The sequence below is a fragment of the Vanellus vanellus genome (assembly GCF_965231255.1).
Source record: "Vanellus vanellus genome assembly, chromosome: 18".
Taxonomy (NCBI): Eukaryota; Metazoa; Chordata; class Aves; order Charadriiformes; family Charadriidae; genus Vanellus; species Vanellus vanellus.
Genome location: NC_138923.1, coordinates 8,001,726 through 8,020,759, shown reverse-complemented (window position 1 = coordinate 8,020,759; position 19,034 = coordinate 8,001,726). Strand labels below are relative to the sequence as shown.

Here is a 19,034-nt window from a genome sequence, read left to right as displayed (position 1 = left end):
AATCTCAGGCGGCAGCAATCACAGCTCCTACTCCCCCTGTTCTCTCTCTAAGCAAAGTTTTGCATTCTCGTGATGCAAAAGGAGTGCATTTGCCAACAGGAGATGACCAGCCCTGCTTTTAGAAAAGTCATTGCATAAGACTCCCAACAGAAATTACTGCTTACACATTTGTGAAGCTCATTGCTAGTGAAGTTATTCATAGAAATACAACAGGAATAAGGAAGAAACACGTGTCTTTGCTTTTTAGGGTAGTTTCTAAGCATATAATTTTAAAGGCTTGTAGGTTGATGTGGTTACAATTTCATTAATTTCAAAGAAATTAGCTTTTCTGGGTCAAATTAGAACCCGATGGGAGGTTGTTACACTGGAGAAAATCTGGCCAACCACTCCGCAACCACGTAATATCAGCCAGCAGGGCTGAGGGAGGTGAATGTTTTAAGGAAAAAGAGCCTGCAATGAACCTGAAAAAAAAAGACCTCAAAAGAAAGCCATTAAGTGCTTTTTCATCCTAACTAAGTTCATTGTGAAGGGTGGTTGGGAAAAGGGGTAATATGAGACTTTCTTATTGAAAAAAATATTGATTGTTAGGAATCAATAGCATTAAAAAGCTGTGTCTTAAGCACCAGGCTTTGAAGGACTCCACAAGCTTCTCCGTTCCCTGTCTGTTCTCCTGCCAGAACTTTGATAGCTTTAGCCTGCAAACCAGAAAATGCAGTGATTTGATGGTGGCCAATATATATTAAAAAAATTAAGGTGTCAAGCATGAATTTTATTACCTCTGCAATCAGATGTACTTCCTTCAGTCAGCTCATTTGCAATTAAGTCCAGCTGTTCTCAGTAGAAAGGACTCTTCCAAGGAAATTGCTGGAAAATTTAATGGGAGGATTTTCCTCGGTGCTTTGTTGTGAATATAGTTTTCCTAATAGGCTTGTAAAGAGCTTTGCTTTTTTATTCAATGGGCAAGGGAAGATCTGTAATTTTTCAGGCATTAGAAAATGAATGGGTCAGCGATTGAGCTCATAAAACTTGTGAAAATATTCTCATCATATAGCAACAGAAAGACTTTAATAACTTGAAGGAGAGGAAGTTTTTGAAGATTTTTTTGGTCTGCATAGTTTTTTGTTTACGTATGAAGGTCTATTTTTTAACTGACACATCAGGCAGGGATTAATCAATATGCTTTATTGGGTTCCTTCTGTCTAGAATCAGGTATGACAGCCAGAGAGAGGCACCAGATTGCAGACTTCAGAGTATGATCCTTCATTTCAATATTGCAGTATAACATCCCACAAAGGGATGTTAAAAAAATAAAAAATATTACACCATGAACTCGCAATACTGCAATGCTTTAGTTTACCATCACAGAATCCTGTTTGGGCTTTAAGCAAATGATGAGCATGAAAAACTTTTTTATCTCCTGCCTACTGTGTCCAAAGAGCATCTCTTTCCTTTTTACCAGTTAGGCAAAGCTCAGGCGTGTTTTTCCTATCTTCCAGCAATCTTTTCAGCAACATTTTCAATCTGTGTGCTTCTGTCACTCCAGGAGAACAGTGCCTAAAATAAAGCAGTGAGATTTGTAATTATTGACATTATTTTAAGCTGTAATGCTGAAGCATTAAATATAACAAAATGAAACTATTTTGAGGGGGAATGTTGAGACATGAATAGGAGCAAATACTGTTATTGTGGATTTATTTTCACTCAAGCAAAAATCTGACTCCTTCTCTAATGGAGAATGGAAATATGACCTGGCTCTTGTAGAGAGAGTAATTTGCTAATTTGTTTAATGTTATCTGTGCAGGAAAGCCTTGCAAGAAAAAGAATTCAGAATGGATCAAAAGCGCAACTTATTTTGGGGGACAGAATTAAGCCACTTTTTATTCTTTAAGACAGTGATCATATTCCTTTTTTGGCAGCTGTGAAGACTGAGGAGAAAACAACCTGTCCTGGTTGAAAGCTGTGTTATCGTTGCTATATTGGTTTGCAATGCAAGAGGTGAAACTAATGTCCTATCAACAAAACCCTTCTACTGAGGCAGTGGAAGTCCTTCTACTAGTCCAGTTTATTTGAAGAACAGGAATGAGCTATACAGTAAGAGAAATATACTTTTGCTAGTACACTCGTATAGCTACCTTGGCAAATCCTTGTGGTTTAGAATCCCATCTCCCATGTCTGCAAATAGCAAGAGTTAGCTGGCACCGTTTGGAACAGCTCTCCAAAATAGTGTAGCAGAGAAAGTTATAGAGGAAATGTCTGCCAAACATGTATGTTCCTGTGTACGGGCTTTAGAACAGATTGATAAACCTGTTAAGAGATGATTAATCAAAAGGGTTTGGCTCAGGGAATGACAAGGGAGTCAGAAATACCTTTAGAGGAGCGTAAAAAGATTAGGTCTCTGTAGAAGAATGTCCTTCGTAGAAGTGATTAGTAAATGAACCTCAGCGCATGATTAACAAGGAAGGAGAGAAGAGTTAGAACATTGTAAAGTTCATGCTTGGGGTGAACCGATACATATGGGTTTTATTTGTGTAGCTTGCTTGAGTTTGGTTAAGTCACTGCCTTTAGAATAAAGTATATGATTTTCGTCTTGAGGTAGTTCCTGCAGTTACGATGTTCGGGGGCTTTTCATTGTTGTATGGATTAATGTTCTGGGTCTTCCCTGCAAGAGTGGAAGGAAAAAGCAGGGAGCACAAGGAATAAAATAGGTCTCCTTGTCCAAGCAATGGCCACTGCTTGCCTTCCCCTTTTCTAACCCATATGGGCAATATCCAAAAAGGGAGCGACCCAAAGTCACAGTGGATATCACTGCGGATAAATGGCATCATGAGAAAGCTGTGAATAGCACTGAGGTGCCATGGTCTGTTCAGCCACTGAAGTTGTTTGTATGCCTCTTTCCCATCCTTTGTATTGAAAACTTATACTCGATAGATAGAAACTTTAAAGATGTCTGGTTCACGTTTCAGCTAGTATCTGGTAAGAGAAACAAACACAAATGCACCTTTTAGCTCTGTAACAGAGCGATTGCTGTAGGAAGCCAGAGACCTGGTCCTGACTGCTCCCCACATTAAGTGCATTTATGGTTTGTGAACTGTGATCCATCAGGGAGGTGCATGACAGCTTCTAGAGAAAGCTTTCTTGGTCTCTTAAGGATTCCCACAAGCATTATTCAGCCATCAAATTCACAGCCTCTGTATCAGCACTTACCAATGTATTTGGCTTAAGCGAAGAAGAGCATATATAGAAGTCTGGCTCTGTTTAAAATAGTAGATGTGTTTGAGAGAGGAGTCTGGTTTTTTGTACTGTTTGAGAACAAGCAGGTTCTACCTTGCATGTAATTTTTGGGTTTGTTTTTTTTTGTTTTTTTTTTTTTCCCTGTCATTCAGCTTCACGCTAAATTCAGAAGGTGACCAAAATGAATCCCTGTGTGTTAGGTATAAAAATTGTTTATGGAGCTTTGGAGGCTGGAGTGCTCCAAACCCTCAGGATAATACTTTCCATTCTCTGTGGGCTTCAAAAAGCAGAAGGAATCTTTCTACAATGTGATGGGAACCCTCACGAGAGTACAAGAGAGCTTCTTCACCACAGGAGGTTATAGGAAGTTTGCTTTAGGGACCTGACTGGCAGCCCCTACTTTTCACAAAACATCTGTCCCTCTGATACCTGAAGATTTTAGCTGCATCTACTGCCTTGAACCCAGTTCCCTGTCACGCCTCGTAGACTGAGCTGCACAGGCAAACCATGTTTGTGTCCTGTTCCTTTTGTCCAGCAGGAAATGCCTTGTGTCCATAAACAAATTATCTTCTAGCAGCTTATCTCACCACTTAAAGGGAAATAATTAAACAGTTATAGAATGAAAATAAGATTGCTTGGCACCACTCTTGTCCACTCCTTTTGCATTTCTCGCTGCAGTTCAGAAGAGATACAGCCAGGTGCCTGCAAACAGCTTAGCCCCACACACGATCAATAGCAGTAAAGATAAATCTGCTGCAATTGACTACAGGCTGTACTGTCACTAAGTGACGGTGAAAAATGATCGCTACTTGAATACACTGCATTTTTATCTTTAAATCTTTCAATAGAAGCAGTGTCAATAACAGAGCACTAAATAATCTCTAGATAGAAGGAAAATCTTTCTTTCTTTCTTTCTTTTTAAGAGGCAAGATGGATGTCACTTTTTTTGGAGACCTTAAATACCGAAGCATGGAATTAGACCTGCAAATTCCAGGAAGTGATTGTCTGTTTAGACAATCTCTGTCTCATTTTAGGAAAGACTGGCTGGATTCTGCTTGAAAACATAGCTCAATTCCACAGCATGAATGAATCAGGGTAACTGTAAGTGGAATATGCAGAAATAAAATAAATAAGGCTCTTTTTCCTCACGTTCCTTTGGGGATAATATATCTCTGAATTGTATACAGCTGCCAGAGATGGCCTTTCTTTACTTTAAAATATCCCTGACCTTTCCCTGAGCTAACTGGATGCAGTTTACCATATTGGCCCAAGTATAAAGCAAAATCTTTTTCAGACAATAGCCTTTGGGAAAAAATCCAATCGGTTCTGTATCTGCTGACCATGCCATGCCACGTGTGGCTCTGGTCCTTCCCTCGCCCATGGAGGCTGTTAGCTGGCACGGCAGCGTGGCAGCAGGCCAGCACCTACAACGCACGCTCCTTCGTGTCGTTTTTGGGTCGGCTGGTCTTGGTGCAGCAGCACCCAAACGGGGCAGATACTCGCTGGGGGTGCTGGTAGCACTGCGGCCCCACAGTGTCTGTGTAAGTTCATGTTTCTGTCCTGACAAAATGAAGGTAGATTTTATTTGAAGCCAATTTATTTCCACCTCATATGATGTCTCCACTGTCTCCAAGTATTGATGTCCCTTTTATCTCATATTATGAGACAGCAACAAACACACTGGAATGCCTTTGACAACACCAAATTGATTAACTGGGTTTTTTTTGCTCGTGCATGTCATTTTCCGTAGCAATGTCTGTGGAAGTAGAAGTTTCTGGGTAAATCCAGTCTGGTGGCAATTTTGGCAATGCGAGTTGTGTCCTGCTAACGTGGAGTGCTGCAATGACTTCAGGATGCTCTGTGCAGTTTTTGGATGTGTGTCTTCCACATGGAGCCCACTGCAGAGGCAAATGCTCCTTTGGTTGCAGACTCTGCGAATTGAGTTTGATTTAGCCACCCTACAGATTCCAGAAATAGGATTTTGAAGCAGGCAGCAGGGCTGGAGAAAGGCTTATCGATTTAAAAGTCCTTTTGTATGTACTCCAAGTTTGCTTCAGATGCCTTCTTGAATAAAGGTCAAGATGAAGTACTGAATTTCTAAAATGCCGAAGTTCTGAATATCCCAGAACTTTGATTTATTCTGCCTGTTTTGTCTGTATTTCTGTTAAAAAGCATGGTTGCCTGTCCTCCTAAATGGAGTGATAAACAATACTGAGTGTGAAACAGCTTGAAAGAAAATACTGATCTATGGAGTTGCTTGAACTGCTTGACTTGTCTAGAAAATGGCAGGTTTCCATGCCCTCGTTCAGCCTTAAGCATATTTGACTATATTTATTTTTGTTGTTGGTCTCTCTCTTTTGCAGCTGGAAAAGAAATGAAAGAAGGCATGCAAGAAAAGCTAAAGAGTAACAAATAAGACCTTGTTGTTTCAGGATGGCTGGTGCTTTAAGTGGAAATTAGCCCAGTTTCATCTGTTAAAAATCCTGCTGAGATTGATTGGTTTATGGAGAGGTGATTATAAAAGCCAGCGAGTAGCTTAATTGGGATGGAGAGTTATGAGAAGTAGCTTGGCTTTTGTAAGAAGTGATGAAGCAAATTGCTCTTGGCAAGTGGCTGGTGGAATGGGGAAAGCTAAACTCAGGAGTTAGGCAGGATGGCTGCTTGGCATGCCGCGTTTGTATTTAGAAGGAATAAAGCTGAAGATTGACAAAATTATGCCTGAATCTGGTTCATTTCAGGCCTTATTGTCCTGAGATTACACTTTTCTCAAATAATATTTTACTGATCAGGTACTTCAGAACAGTTCGAACTTGTCTCAGTGGTTGTTACCATGTCAGACTTTTTAAAGAGCAACCTCTGCTTTTCCAAGCTGCAGGTTAGAGTTTGCACTTGGCAAGAAGAAATACCATATATCGTACCATGAACTCCATCATATTTGCTGTCATAACAGCGGATACACTGCCATCTAAAACTTTCATGCGCCTGTTCAATGAAGAGCAATAGCTAGTGGGTGTGCTCAACCACGTATTGAATAACCATCATGTTTCAAGCTTCCTCCTTGCCTGCTGCAAAATCCTACCTCCGCAAGAAACTAGTAAGGAGTAGAATTCAAGCATTATATATTCAAGCAAATTCTGCTGACTGCTGCGAGGCAGTGAGGCTGGAATGATTGTGCCAAATCCTGGCCCTTCGTGATAATGGAAGCAGAATTTTCCCCAGAGCAAGCCAGCGTCAGAGAGAAAACCCAGGGGACAAGACAGAACATTTGAAAATACAGCCCAGGCATTAAAAAAGGCAAGTAGGCTTTGGCTAGTTCAATTACAGAATACACAAATATCCCAGAATTATATAAAAGCCTGATCCTGCAGCCTTCAGATAGGGAAAACAATGAGTTTAACTGACTCTAATACTGCAGAATCATCAATATAGTCAAGAAGAAGCAACTGGGTCATTCTGTCTCAGCCACTTGCATATTGCAGAACTACTTGTCCTCACTACTATTTCATCCTTGCCAATGTCTTATTTAACCTGCTCAGGACAGTTATCATTTCAAAAATGTGTAAAATACATTAAATTTTAACTACGTAATTTAAAAATACATGTATTTGTGCAGATTTTTCTAAGTGACTAGGATCTGAATGTATAGGGCAACAGAACACGACTCAAAGCCCAATTTAAAGAAAGTATGTTTTGAGCAGGCGTCAACAGATAGACTGAAAAGCAAGGCAAAAGCATAGGTTTTTTTTTAGATGTTGAGTGGACTAAATGCAATGTGAATTTATCTGCAAACCATCTGTGATTTCTGGTATTTTTTGATGCCTTCACAGCTCTAATTTTAAGCAGTTATGTAGCCTTTAAATAATGATACTTTCTTCCCATTTGGTTTTACATCAGATTCCACACTTGATCACTGAATGTTTAAAGAAAAGAAGTGGCTGAGTATACTTCTCTGCAGATTGCACACATACAAAATCAAACAGCAGCCTTTCGTTTTTGCAAGTAAAATCTGACATATTTTGGGACAGAATTTCGCATGCATAAAATAACACCATGAGTTTTGCTGGGTGCGGTTCACTTTTTGTATTTTGCTTTACACTTCTGATGTAAATTCAGTGCTGGAATAAGGTGTTAAGTTGACTTCCCCAGGGACCGGAACTCCAGAAGCAGCACAGCATAACAGCAGATCTCTTTCAATTATCTTAAAACTGATATCAAGGGTACCAGTTTCATCAGACATGGGGGAATTGAAGAGTCATAATCCATCCAGTACTTTGTGGTTCGGTAGACAAATCTGGTACGTGCTGGATTTTCTGTGTGTGATGTGGACACTTTATAACCGTAACCTGAAACAAAACACTCTGGTTAAGGAACTGAATAGCCACCTGAAAATTGTAGTTCCTACAGTTACAGTGACCCCCTAAGGGGACTGAGAGGCCTCCAGGTCTCTTTTCAACCCACTATCTTGTGGAGGAAGATCCTTTTGAATGTGAGCCAGGTCGCCTGAGAGCCTGAAACAATACTAAGCTAACTCTATTCATCCCACAGGAAATCTGATGATAACTACATCATTGTCAGCTCAGTTCATTATTTCACTGTTTCTTCTGGCAGGAGTGTTCAGATAAGATTTTCGCTCGCTGTTGTTGGATATAGTGGGAGATTCTGATTCAGGGAAAAATAGGGAAGAAATAGCACTGAAGATCAAGACTCCCCCACATCTGGAAATGTCTTGCCATTACAGTCTTGTCTAAAAGGAGGCAGGATGCATTCCCTTCTCTTGGCAGAAGCCTCAAACATGAGTCAATAACCCCCCAGCTCCTCTTCTATTTCAATAATGCATTGTGTAGTAAACTCTGTGGCTAACTGAAGACTGAAAACCTGAGAGAAATTAATAGGAATGTAAAAATAGCAAGAATATCTTACCAATTGCACTATTGAGCGTCACAATTACTTGAACAACAAAAAAAGTCAGTTTATTATATTTATCTGAAGTGCCATCAAGAATGTAGCAATGAGGTATGAAGAAATGATGAGGCCCTGGTGATGAATATCAGTCCAGCTCGCCACAGAATAAATATCAGCATTTATCTATCTCAGAGGAAGGTAAAGATCGTTTCTTATAATGTCAGTTATTCCAAATGTTGAGTCCTGTCCAGACATTTCATGAGAGATTATCTGCACTTGGTATGAAACCCAATAGTTGCCGTTAGCTGTGTCTCCTGACAACAAAATTAATTTTTCTTAAATGAGAATGTATTTCTAATTGGGTACTTTCTTCCCTAACAAATTGTACCTCTGCAAGGATTCTGAAATCATCCCTTTTCTTTGATGTTGCTGATTAATTACAGCCCACTTGGTTCTTAGTAGCTGCAATTTGAGTAATATTGCCATAACACACTTTGCTGTGAAAGGTTCATCTTAATTACATGCTCTCCAGTCAAGCTTCTGCTTTGGAAGAGAACTGTACTGCTCTTGTCAAGCTGCATGTGACGCCTGGTTGGATTGTTACTTTTTTCCTCCCTTTCTCTCCAAGTGAGTTCAGAGCTTACGTGCGTTACAAGACTGACAGCACCCAAAATGAAATTCTCTCTTTAGCCACAGAACAGATCCAGAACTGGCAGTTCACTGCAGTCTTCTGTATTCCATCTCTTAGTCTACATGGCACAATGCAGCAGTGTGTGGAGATAACTGGGCTAGCTGTAGTATCACCGTGTTAGCACCACGGTCTGCCAGAGCTAATTAGCAATGCTGAGGGGCAGGGTTTATTAGTCAAGTTGGAATGCTGAACTAACAGAGCAGGCTGCTTCCAGGACTGTGGTTGCTGCTTGCATCTCTCTACATGACACCGTGTTGTGCAATGTGGATATAACCCATATGCTTTAAATGTGATCTTTTTTTGGAGGGAGAACACTAGATCCTTCAACTTCTGGTGGAGAGGATAAAAGATGTCAGTGCTGACGCTTGCTCAGTTGTGGGTATGTGTCCGTATTTGGCCACCCAAATCATTTTGCAGGAGCCCACTCAACAGCTATCAGATAGTAAGATTTTTGGATGTTTTGAACATCAGCTGGATTCTTGCTTTTATGTTTTACTTGTGATTTTAAGGCAAAAAGATGTTTATTGGCACCTTGGAGATATCCTGGTTTCATGTATTTAAAATCCTAATGCCCACTGACAATATACCTATAATGAAGATGAAATTAGTGTACTGCCTTGGTTTGGGCAAGCTGCCACTTGAGGAATATTGCTTAAAAGAAAGCAGTGAGCAACTTAGGCAAGGCAATGCCCTAAAAATGAACACCTGGAACTATGCAGTCTTTTCCTTCTAGATGTGACAAAAGAGGAGGAGTAGTAACAGGAGGAACGGGAACTCTTGCTCTCTTCTTTAGCCATTATCTTTAGGTGTTGAAGCAGAGTCAACTTCCCACAGAGCCCACAGAGTTCTTAGTGCTCTGAATTGCCTGTTGTCTGTTCAGGAGAATTTGGCTCCTCGCTTATGCAAGGAAAAGCAGATTCCTGTAGCAAAGAATCTGAATGCCCTCCTTTGAGTTTCTAAGCCAAAGCTATGCTGTGCTCTTCATTCTTTAGGGGCAAGTTCTAAATGGTTCTTTGTACATTTATGGGTTTGTTTTCAGGCCCCTCTTTTGTTGTTACAGTTTAAAAATAGTAAAACAACTGTCAAACCCTTTTACTGTTCCAGATAGGATGTAAAATCAGAAATCCTTGCACTTGGGCACCACAATGATGGGGAACTTGGAGACAGTTAAATGTGATATTAACAGCTAAAAATATATGTTTAAAAATAATAAATCTTACATCAGAGGGGAAGAAATGGAAAAGAATCATCCATTTCCAAGGTATAATATACAAAATAAGTTAGAAACATCTGCAATGTGCACCCAGAGTCTGAAATTTGCAGTGAGAGGAAAAAAGAATAATGCCATGCAGGAATGATCTTTCAGGCTACAAGTATTCCCTTGTAATAACACAGTACCTTCTTGACCAATGTATTATAGTCCAAAGAAGAGGATTTTATGTATAACATAACTAATATTACAGATCCATAAACAGTTTAAGTTGCCACTCTAGTTGAGATAGTCCTGACCTTTCTGCCTCTGGCTGCTATTCTTTGATTTGGTGCTTTTTCACATAAAGAAGTATTCCTTTCTCATTCATATTTGCCTTACTAAGTGTGCTGAGTCCATTGCTGATTCTTTGAAGTACACCACTATATATTTCACTGTTTATGTAGGCTGAGCTACATTGCTTCAGACTACTTTGCTTCCAGTTTTGCTTTACCTCTGTGCTCAGATACAACAGCATTCCTAAGCTCAAGAGAAGCAGAACCGCAGCCTTTTCATTTTCTTTCTTCATGCTTAGTAATAGGGTTTCACTTCTCAACACCTCACGTGTTGTCTGAGAACATTTAATTGGTCGGATGCAATTTTCAGAATCCGTCGCATGATAGACAGAAAAGTGTCACTGAGTGGAGGGCAAAGCCTCGCTTCACTTGGCCACTGACATATCTGCCGGCCGTTGTCATATTCATTTCCATTTTACATATTAAAAAAACAAAAAGCACCCCTGACTAAAGGATCTGGCTGTGTGGATTCTGCTTACTGAATTTAATTAATACCTTTCTGAAAGAGGTTGTTATTTACTTTACAAGTTGAGAAAACAAAAAAGCTAGCCCTGTGCTAGCTGCTCCGTGCGGAGCCACTATTGGCCCGCGCAGAGCTTCATTTATTTTAGCTCTGTTTATTTTAGCCGCGCTCTAAGGGTGGAAAGAGCTGGCGGTGGCATCGGAAACCTAAGCAGCTCCTGCAAAATCCAGCTAGCAGTACCTGGTGCCATGATAGCGCTCCCGAACTTTGCAGGGCTGTGCAAGTATTCCGTACGGAATGCCGGGTCGTTGTCCTGCTGATTTCAGCACGATCCCGACTGAGACATGAACTGTAACACAGGGCCCAACCTTCAAATCTTCTGCCTGTGCACAGGCGTAAGGCTGACAGACGTATTCTCGCCTGCTTAAAGCTAAGCACAGTTGTTACAGCAGGACGGGCCCCCTCGCTTCGTATTTTGAATGGTTTTGTTTCTGGCTTTGTGCCTGGAAAACACCCTACAGATCCACAGAACATCCAGAGGAGGGAATATACCCTATATTGTAAGCAGTGATGTGCAGCACACGAAAATAAATGAAAAGAGGAAATTTGACCGGAAAAAACGTATTTCTGAGGAAGGAGAGAGATGCACATGCAAACGCGCATTTCTTTGGCCCCGGGGCCGGGCAGGCATCTCCTCAGCCGCTCCTGTGAGAGGCGTTGGGCGCGGGGGCACACCCGCGTTCGCTGAAGACATCCCTGAGGTTCGAAAGGCTTAAAAGTGACCTGCTGTGCCGGTCAACCGTCTCTCCCGCCCGCCGCAGCCCCTGAGGGACGCGCCGCTTCTCGCCCCCTCCCCCCGCCCCGAGCCCGGACTACATCTCCCAGCATCCCCCGCGCCGCGGCGGCCTCGCCGCGCTCCTCACGGCCCGCCCGGGAGAGGCCGGGCTTGGCCGGCCAAGATGGCGGAGGGGGTGCTGAGCCCCGGGGTGAATCTAGAGGCCTTCTCCCAGGCCATCGCCGCCATCCAGGCGCTGCGCTCCAGCGTGACGCGGGTCTTCGACTGCCTGAAAGATGGGATGCGGAACAAGGAGACCCTGGAGGGCCGCGAGAAGGGCTTTGTGGCCGCCTTCCAGGAGAGCCTGCACTCCGTCAGCCGCGACCTGGGGTGAGCAGCCGGCCCTGAGGGGGCTTCCCCCCCGCGTCGGGGTGCAGCCGGGCCTCCGGCCCAGCGGTTGGGAGAGGGGTCCCGGGGTCCCCGGGTCTGACCCCTCGGAGGGGCCCGGCGGTGCCGTTTTCACTCCCGGAGAAAGTTGTAGGCAAATTAATAAGAAAACGCTCTGGTTTATTCCTCCCACCATCGTGGGTGTTTCCTCTCCGTGGTGTTTCATTCCAGAGTCTCCAGAGGGATGAGTGCTGCTCATAATGTTTACCTGGGTTTTGTTCTTGTTTTAGAAAAAGGAGCTGTCGATGAGTTTCACTTGGCAAGGTGAACGCTTTTGGTTGCAGGAGATTTTTCTGTTTTTTTCTGAATTTTTTTTATTAAAAAAAAATAAATCACTCTTTAGGCTCTGGCTATTCAGTAGCATCCAAGTGGTTCAAGAATGACCATTTTATAACCAAAACTTGTAAGGCTGGGAAGTCAGTACAGGTGAGTGTAGTTGTTTAGTACCAGTGGGTGTGTTTCCTGTAAATAGAGACAAAGTTGAGGCTGACAGTCCCTGTGGATCCTGCCAGAGGGCTGCTGGGTTCAGCTGTGTCCCGCTGGAGCCATCAGTGCTGTCCAGGGAGGTGTCCAAGGGCAGGGCAAGCGCGTAACCGCCCTTTCCCAGCACATCTGGCAGCTGGAGATTTAGGGTTCACGGCCTTGTGTACAAGATTTTGTTTCTTGCTGCCTAATAGGCCTTGCTGATTTTTAGTTCTGATCATGGTAATGTAATTTGCCTACTTTTATCCTTCTGTTGGGAAAGAATGGTAGATAATCATTCTTATGGATGATGTTATACACAGCTTTATAGACTTCTGTTGTACCCCTTTGGTTTTTATTGTTTTCAAGTTGAGGAGGCTTCATGGTTCCCCACGTGGAAGCTGTGCCATTCATTTGGTTATTCTTCTTGTCTTGGTAGCTGTTCAAAGAATTATCTAGTATAAGCCCAAAATCTTGTTCCCAAATGATGATAGATAGCAATTGACTCTGACCTATCTTGTCTCGTGTGTAGTACTTCACACTCCTCTCCTTTGCTGTTTATCATCCAGTATTTCAGTGGTGTGAAGTTCTTTTGCGATTCTTTGCAGTCAATCCTTGTCCTTACTAGCATACCTGAGAGTAGCATTGAAGTTAATGTTATTAGTGGACTTTAGCTCACATCGTGAAAGTATTGACTTGGATCCCTCGTCAACAAATCTTTATTTATTATGTGCATTCACGTTTATTTTATTCTATTCTTTTGTCAAGAAATATTAAGCACGTTCATGAGTGTTCACAGAACCGGAGGCTTAGAAAGAATGTAGGCCATGGAAATTTGAAGGAAAGGTTAATAAACGAGAATGTTGTGGTGGTAAAGTGTGGAAGTCTTTTAACTGTCAGTTCCCTGATTGTTAGTGTTTATTTTTGTAACCTTCATTAAATGCAAATTGAGATATTTGGGGTTTTTCTTTACAGAGGTTTTCAGAAGTCGGCCTTTGAAGGGTCTGAATCCTGCTTTTAATTTAGTGGAAGTTCTGCAGTTCAGAGTAGGATGTAACATTCAGAAGTCAAAAGGAAAGGCACCTGATTAGTCATGTCGCTTGAAAAACTGCATTTTGTATCTGTGCAAAGTAGCCAGTCTTTCCTCTATAGTTGATTAATGCAAGTTTTAAAGATTGCTTAACTTTTGTTATTATTAAATGTAGTGTTTGACAAATGAGATATGAAGCAGTAATAGATCATTCCACAGTGAGATTTTTTCATGGGAAAATGGTCCTTTTTAAGCTTTAGTTGAGTATTTTGTGCACGTCTACAAATGTACAAATTGCTCATGGAAATCAGAAGATGCTTCCTTGCCCTGAGAACTTGGAATGTGTATAATTGCTTAGAGTAATCACAAACTTTAGAGGACCATCTCCAGGCTTAGGACTACTGTCAGTTCTTCTGTATGGACAGAGGTTATGAGGACAATGTTAATTTCTGGATTTTTAATGAAATTATGAGGCATCTGCCTGCTTGATGGTTAAAAAATACTTCTAGTATAGCTGGCAATGCTAAAGTCAGAATTTTTGTAGTTTCTGAGGGTATGCATTGCTCAGAAGATGCCCTGGGTTCTGGAAGTGCTTGTGAGCAGGACCTGTCATAGTTTGACTCTTTCTAGGTTGTGTTACGAAGACTCTTGACTTGTACTTTCTTTCTTAAGAGCCCCGAGCTTAAGGACTAACAGACCACCTTAAATTGTTTACATAATGAGAGTGATTATGTTTTTTGTTGAATTGGGGAAGTATTTAAAACTCACTTAGCTATTAAAATAGAGTTCATGCACAATGGCTGTCCCTGCAGGAGGATTATATAACTCTAATATCTGTATCTGCAAATCTGACTTTAAAAAAAAAATGCCATTCTGTTTTCTTTCAGTGAACTGGAACGTCTGAGCAACCTAGTTGGTAAACCGTCTGAGAACCACCCGCTGCACAATAGTGGACTGCTGAGCCTAGATCCTGTTCAGGACAAAACACCTCTTTACAGCCAACTTCTTCAAGCCTACAAGTGGTCAAATAAGGTAACAGAACACATCAATGTAATTTAGTTGTGTATTCCTATAGAAAGTTTGATTTGTGATACAGTAGACTTAGTGTTTGCGACTGTCAAAATTGCTGAGTTTTTTTATGAGGTTGAGGAACATAGTAGGTTCTTAAATGTACTTTCAAGGGTAGAAAATGGTGTTTTAATTGAGAGGAGACTTTTCTGCGATACTGAGTTGTGCCCTTGTTTTTCAAAGGGGGTGTTCATTCCCAAGCAGAACAATACTTTCCATGCTAGCTTTTTAGGATCTTAGGTAGATATAAAATAAAAGTACATTGTGTCACTGCATTTGGCAGTAAACACTGTAGCAGAGGGCAGTGGGATATTAGAGCAGTGAATCAAGAGCTTATGTCACCTCCAAACCTATTTCTAGGAAAGAAACATATAGGGAAGTTGTCATCATCACAAATCTCGATGCCTTTCCATACCATGTTTTCTGCTTCTAAAAAACTTTTGCACCAGGTCTCAGAAATAAGAAGAAGAGAGTCCAGAGTTGTAGCTTGTAACAACCGTGTACAAGATAGCAGGAGTAAGCAGGAATAATAAATCTGAAAATATTTAGGGCATTAAAAGGAACAATTCTGCTATAAATTATTTATTACGATACATGAACAAGGAAGATTTTCAGACTCCACAAATACATCATAGGCCAGTTCTTGTTATACATTGAGCCAGCAAATCTAATATTACTGAGATTTAAAATAGAATACTACAATAATGTTTATATGAATACCACAATAATGTTTATACAGTTACTTTTCAGAGTACAAATATGTGTTAACGTCTTCTAAAATCAGTAAAATTCATAATTGATAGTAATTTGATATGATTGGAAAATGGGGGACAGGAGGGATTTTTGAGTAGAGATTTATTGAGAAAATATTTCATGTTTGCTTGGCTTTCTTGCTGTTAACAGATTATTGGCACTGCAGAAAAAATAATTTGTTACTTTCAGAAAAAAGTAAAGCCATCTAACATTTCTACATGAAAACTTCTAAACTTGTAATGCGGTTAAGTCTTCAGTGATTAACTTCCTTCTTTAGGTCATTATCAGAGTAAACTCAGTTGATAATAGCTTTGATAGAGTTGTTCTAATGGAGTTTTTTATTAACTTGGAGTGTTATGGAGCTTTGAAGAGCAGTTTTTTGTAATACTGCGTTCTGATTTCAGAGAGCAGAAAATTCTAGTTTCCTGTGGACTTGTATACAAAGTTAGAAGTTCCAGGAGAAAACCAGTATTTTTTTCTTTTATTTCTGTTGTCTTTAACTTCTGTTTTACAGCTAAAATAAAATATACTGTTTAAGTCGTATTTAAATAGCTACTTTCTACCTAATGGTGGTTCTGAAATTTACTAGCATCCTTTCTAGGGTTTGCAGTAACCAGCAGGGGTGGATAGGTTGCCCGTTTCTAACAGCAGATGTGTTGCCTGTGTGAGGGTATTAGCTGCTGGATTTACCATTAGCAACAAAGACCGTATTGATGCTCATTTATGTTGCTACTTAATTCTTCACTGCTAAATACACTTCTTGAATAAGTGTTATTTCATTACATCTTTTGGCTGCCTTCTATTCTTATTATGTGTGTCTGGTGTTTTCTGTTGCTTGAAGGGAGGATTTAGATGTGGTGATGTGTCAATACACTTTATGTCTGTCTGCATTTAATTTTTAATTTGTGACCCCTTTGTGGCTTGCTTGCTGTATTTTTCATGAACTGAGATAAGGGCATTTTCCTCTCTCTTTGATTGTTCATGCATTACTGATGGCAGGAATAGCCACACGGCTGCCAGGGGAGGATAGATGGAGTAGAGTTTCAGGGCTGTGGTGCAATTCCAAAAGGACATTCATGAAATATAGGGAAAATGAGTATGCAGACTTTGGGTTGCATGTTTCAATGCATTCTGTTTATTGTTAAAACATGGGGAGGCTGATAGTAGTAGCTTGTAGGACAATAATAAATAAGGTTGGTAATAATAACTGGGTAACTGGGCTATTTCATGAGAAGCAAACTATTGTTCAGTATATCAAAGCACTATACATAGTACTATATATTAAAAAAAAAGAAAAGCTTCACTGCATTATTTTTTATCTAAAATTGAAAGAACGATTAGAAGTCTTAAATAGTAATTCTGAAAAAAACTCCAAACACCAAAAACCCAAAGAAAAAACCCCAGCATTTTAAAAGTTGTCCTATATAATAGTCTATTTGTTTAAAAACGGAGATTTTTGGTTGGTCTACGTACATTAGTATTTCTGCTTTGGAAATGATAGTCTTGGCCACATTTTGGAGACTATAGTGACAGTGACCTTCCAAATACCATAAACCACATGAAGCTCTTTAAAGCGTAGTACTGCCAAATTGGTTCTTTTTTTTTTTTTTTTAAACTGTAAAAACTTCAGTAGTTTTGTAAATCTGGAGGTGGATCATAGCTACGTATATGACTTTTTCTGGCAAAATTGGTTGCACAAGTAATAGCTCGTTTAGTTTTATTTTCTTACATTTCAGCTGAGGCTGTATTAATCATCACTCCTTGTTGTTCACAAGATATTGAATGTTAGAACAGTTATTTCTTTGTATTTGCAGCTTTGTTTTGATGCTGGGTCAACCAAATGCCCAATTTTGATCTTGTGTTGGAAGCATGGACAAGCTTTTTGGGTTAAGTAGCAGTGCTAGCTGCAAGTCTAGTGAAGATCATAAACAAAGAATTTTTTATTTATGTCTTAAGATGTGAATGTTAACATAGGAAATTAGACTTACCTGACAATTTTTGTCTTGTTTTATTTCCCACAATTAATACTTGTTGCTGTGGCTGGTTATGTATTGTGAGAAGACCCACTTCTAGGTGCAGAGTTACTGACCTAACTCTTTGGCTTAGATCAGCAGAGATGAGTTGCGTTTAATTGTAATTTCAGAGATATTTCCCCTGAACCTTATTTTACGGCTCCTATGAGTCACAACACTGGTTCCTCTGTTTCTGAGTATCTTAAGTTTGTCTGCTTCAGGGGTACAGAAAAGTACAGTGGGAAAAAAATAAAACTTTCTGTACTGAAGCGTGTTATCTTGGCAGTGCTTGTTATTTATTAGCACCTGCTATCCTGATATTTACTTACTGTAGTTTACCCAATAGTTTTGCAGATGGTAAAGTTGTCCTTATAATGGAAGCAGCTGTTTGGGAACACAACAGCTTGTCAAATGCATTCATTACAAAAGAACTTTACTTTTCCAGGTGTTTAACAGCGCTCACAAGCTATAGCTGAAAAACACAGGAAGTTTAAGTTGATCTTATTGCAAGGAAGAGCTAACTGGTTTTTCTTCTTTGCTTTAGCTTCTTTTATGTCTCAGTAGAAATCATACAAGTAAATTACTTTGCTGACCATGGGGTGCATGGAAGCATGTAGTAGCCATGGAAAAGTATTTAGGTCTACTTGATGAATTTTTTTTCCCTCCTGTTCGATTTTATTTAAGAAAAGAGGTTTTCTTCATTACCGTTGAAGTGCTGTTTCCCAGAAGTATCTATATGTGCCCTCTAATGTAATATTGCAGATACAATATTAGATAAGACAAAAAAATAGCTATCATTCTGTATGGGTAATGCAGATAAAGTATTATTGGTAAGTTAGGAAGTTTGTAGAAATCAGTAGTGTTTTTTTTTTTTTTAATGTGGACTGTCTCTGTCTAGTAATTGTAGTTGATTTCTGGTTTGAGTAATTATGTACATCTCAGCCGTTGAATTTTTTGTAATGTGATTGTTGTGTATGAGCAGCTGAAATCTAAGATGACAGTAGGAGTCGGAAGGGTTTCTGGTTTGCATGTGCATGGCCTGATACCACTTAGAACAGTCAGGACTGGATCTGCAGGGTGCTGCTTGCTACCTTGCCTCTCCTTACCAGATGCTTGCTGCTCGCATTGTATTGGAATTCACAGGAAACTACCACAGGGCAGAATGCATTTGCTGTAAGTTTAGATGAAGGGAATTGTTAAAAGTCGCTCACTAAATTAGACTGAAACACTGATTAAGTTTTGATTTTTTTTTTTTTTTTAAAAAAAGGTGTGACCTCACGTTTGTGACAGAGCATTGGAACAACTCGCTTCTATTCAACACTTCTTCAACACTTCTATAACAAGTGCCCTTAGGCTGGCCTTCCTTGTTCCTGGGTGCTTCTTGTTTTTTGCAGTAGATGAGACCATGATCTCATGAATAAGAGCATCATTTACTAAGCAGTTGTGTCTTTCTTCATATTTTTGTTCTCAATGCTGTGCGACGGCGGGGTTTTGTGGGGAAAAATACTTGGTGATGATGGTATTAAACCAATATTATATAATTACCCACATATAAAATGTTTATTAAAACTTGTGATTGTATGGTTGCCTGATACAGCTGCAGTAATGCTGGTGGTCAGAGTAGATGCAGGTTTTTGGAATCCAGGAGGTTGAAA

The 19,034-nt window shown here is 40.2% G+C and overlaps 1 protein-coding gene across 3 annotated transcripts in view; it reads left to right on the top strand.

Moving 5' to 3' along the window:
* Positions 1–11,791: 11,791 nt before the first annotated feature.
* The window catches only part of MED27 (mediator complex subunit 27), a gene marked incomplete at its 5' end in the record, with an annotated part of 97,648 nt that continues 90,405 nt past the window's right edge, over positions 11,792–19,034 (top strand). For all 3 annotated transcript variants that reach the window (XM_082492778.1, XM_082492777.1, XM_082492776.1), the window contains 2 exons: positions 11,792–11,997; positions 14,434–14,578. In XM_082492778.1, the coding sequence (XP_082348904.1) occupies positions 11,792–11,997; positions 14,434–14,578 (351 nt within the window). The remainder of the gene's footprint in view (positions 11,998–14,433; positions 14,579–19,034) is intronic.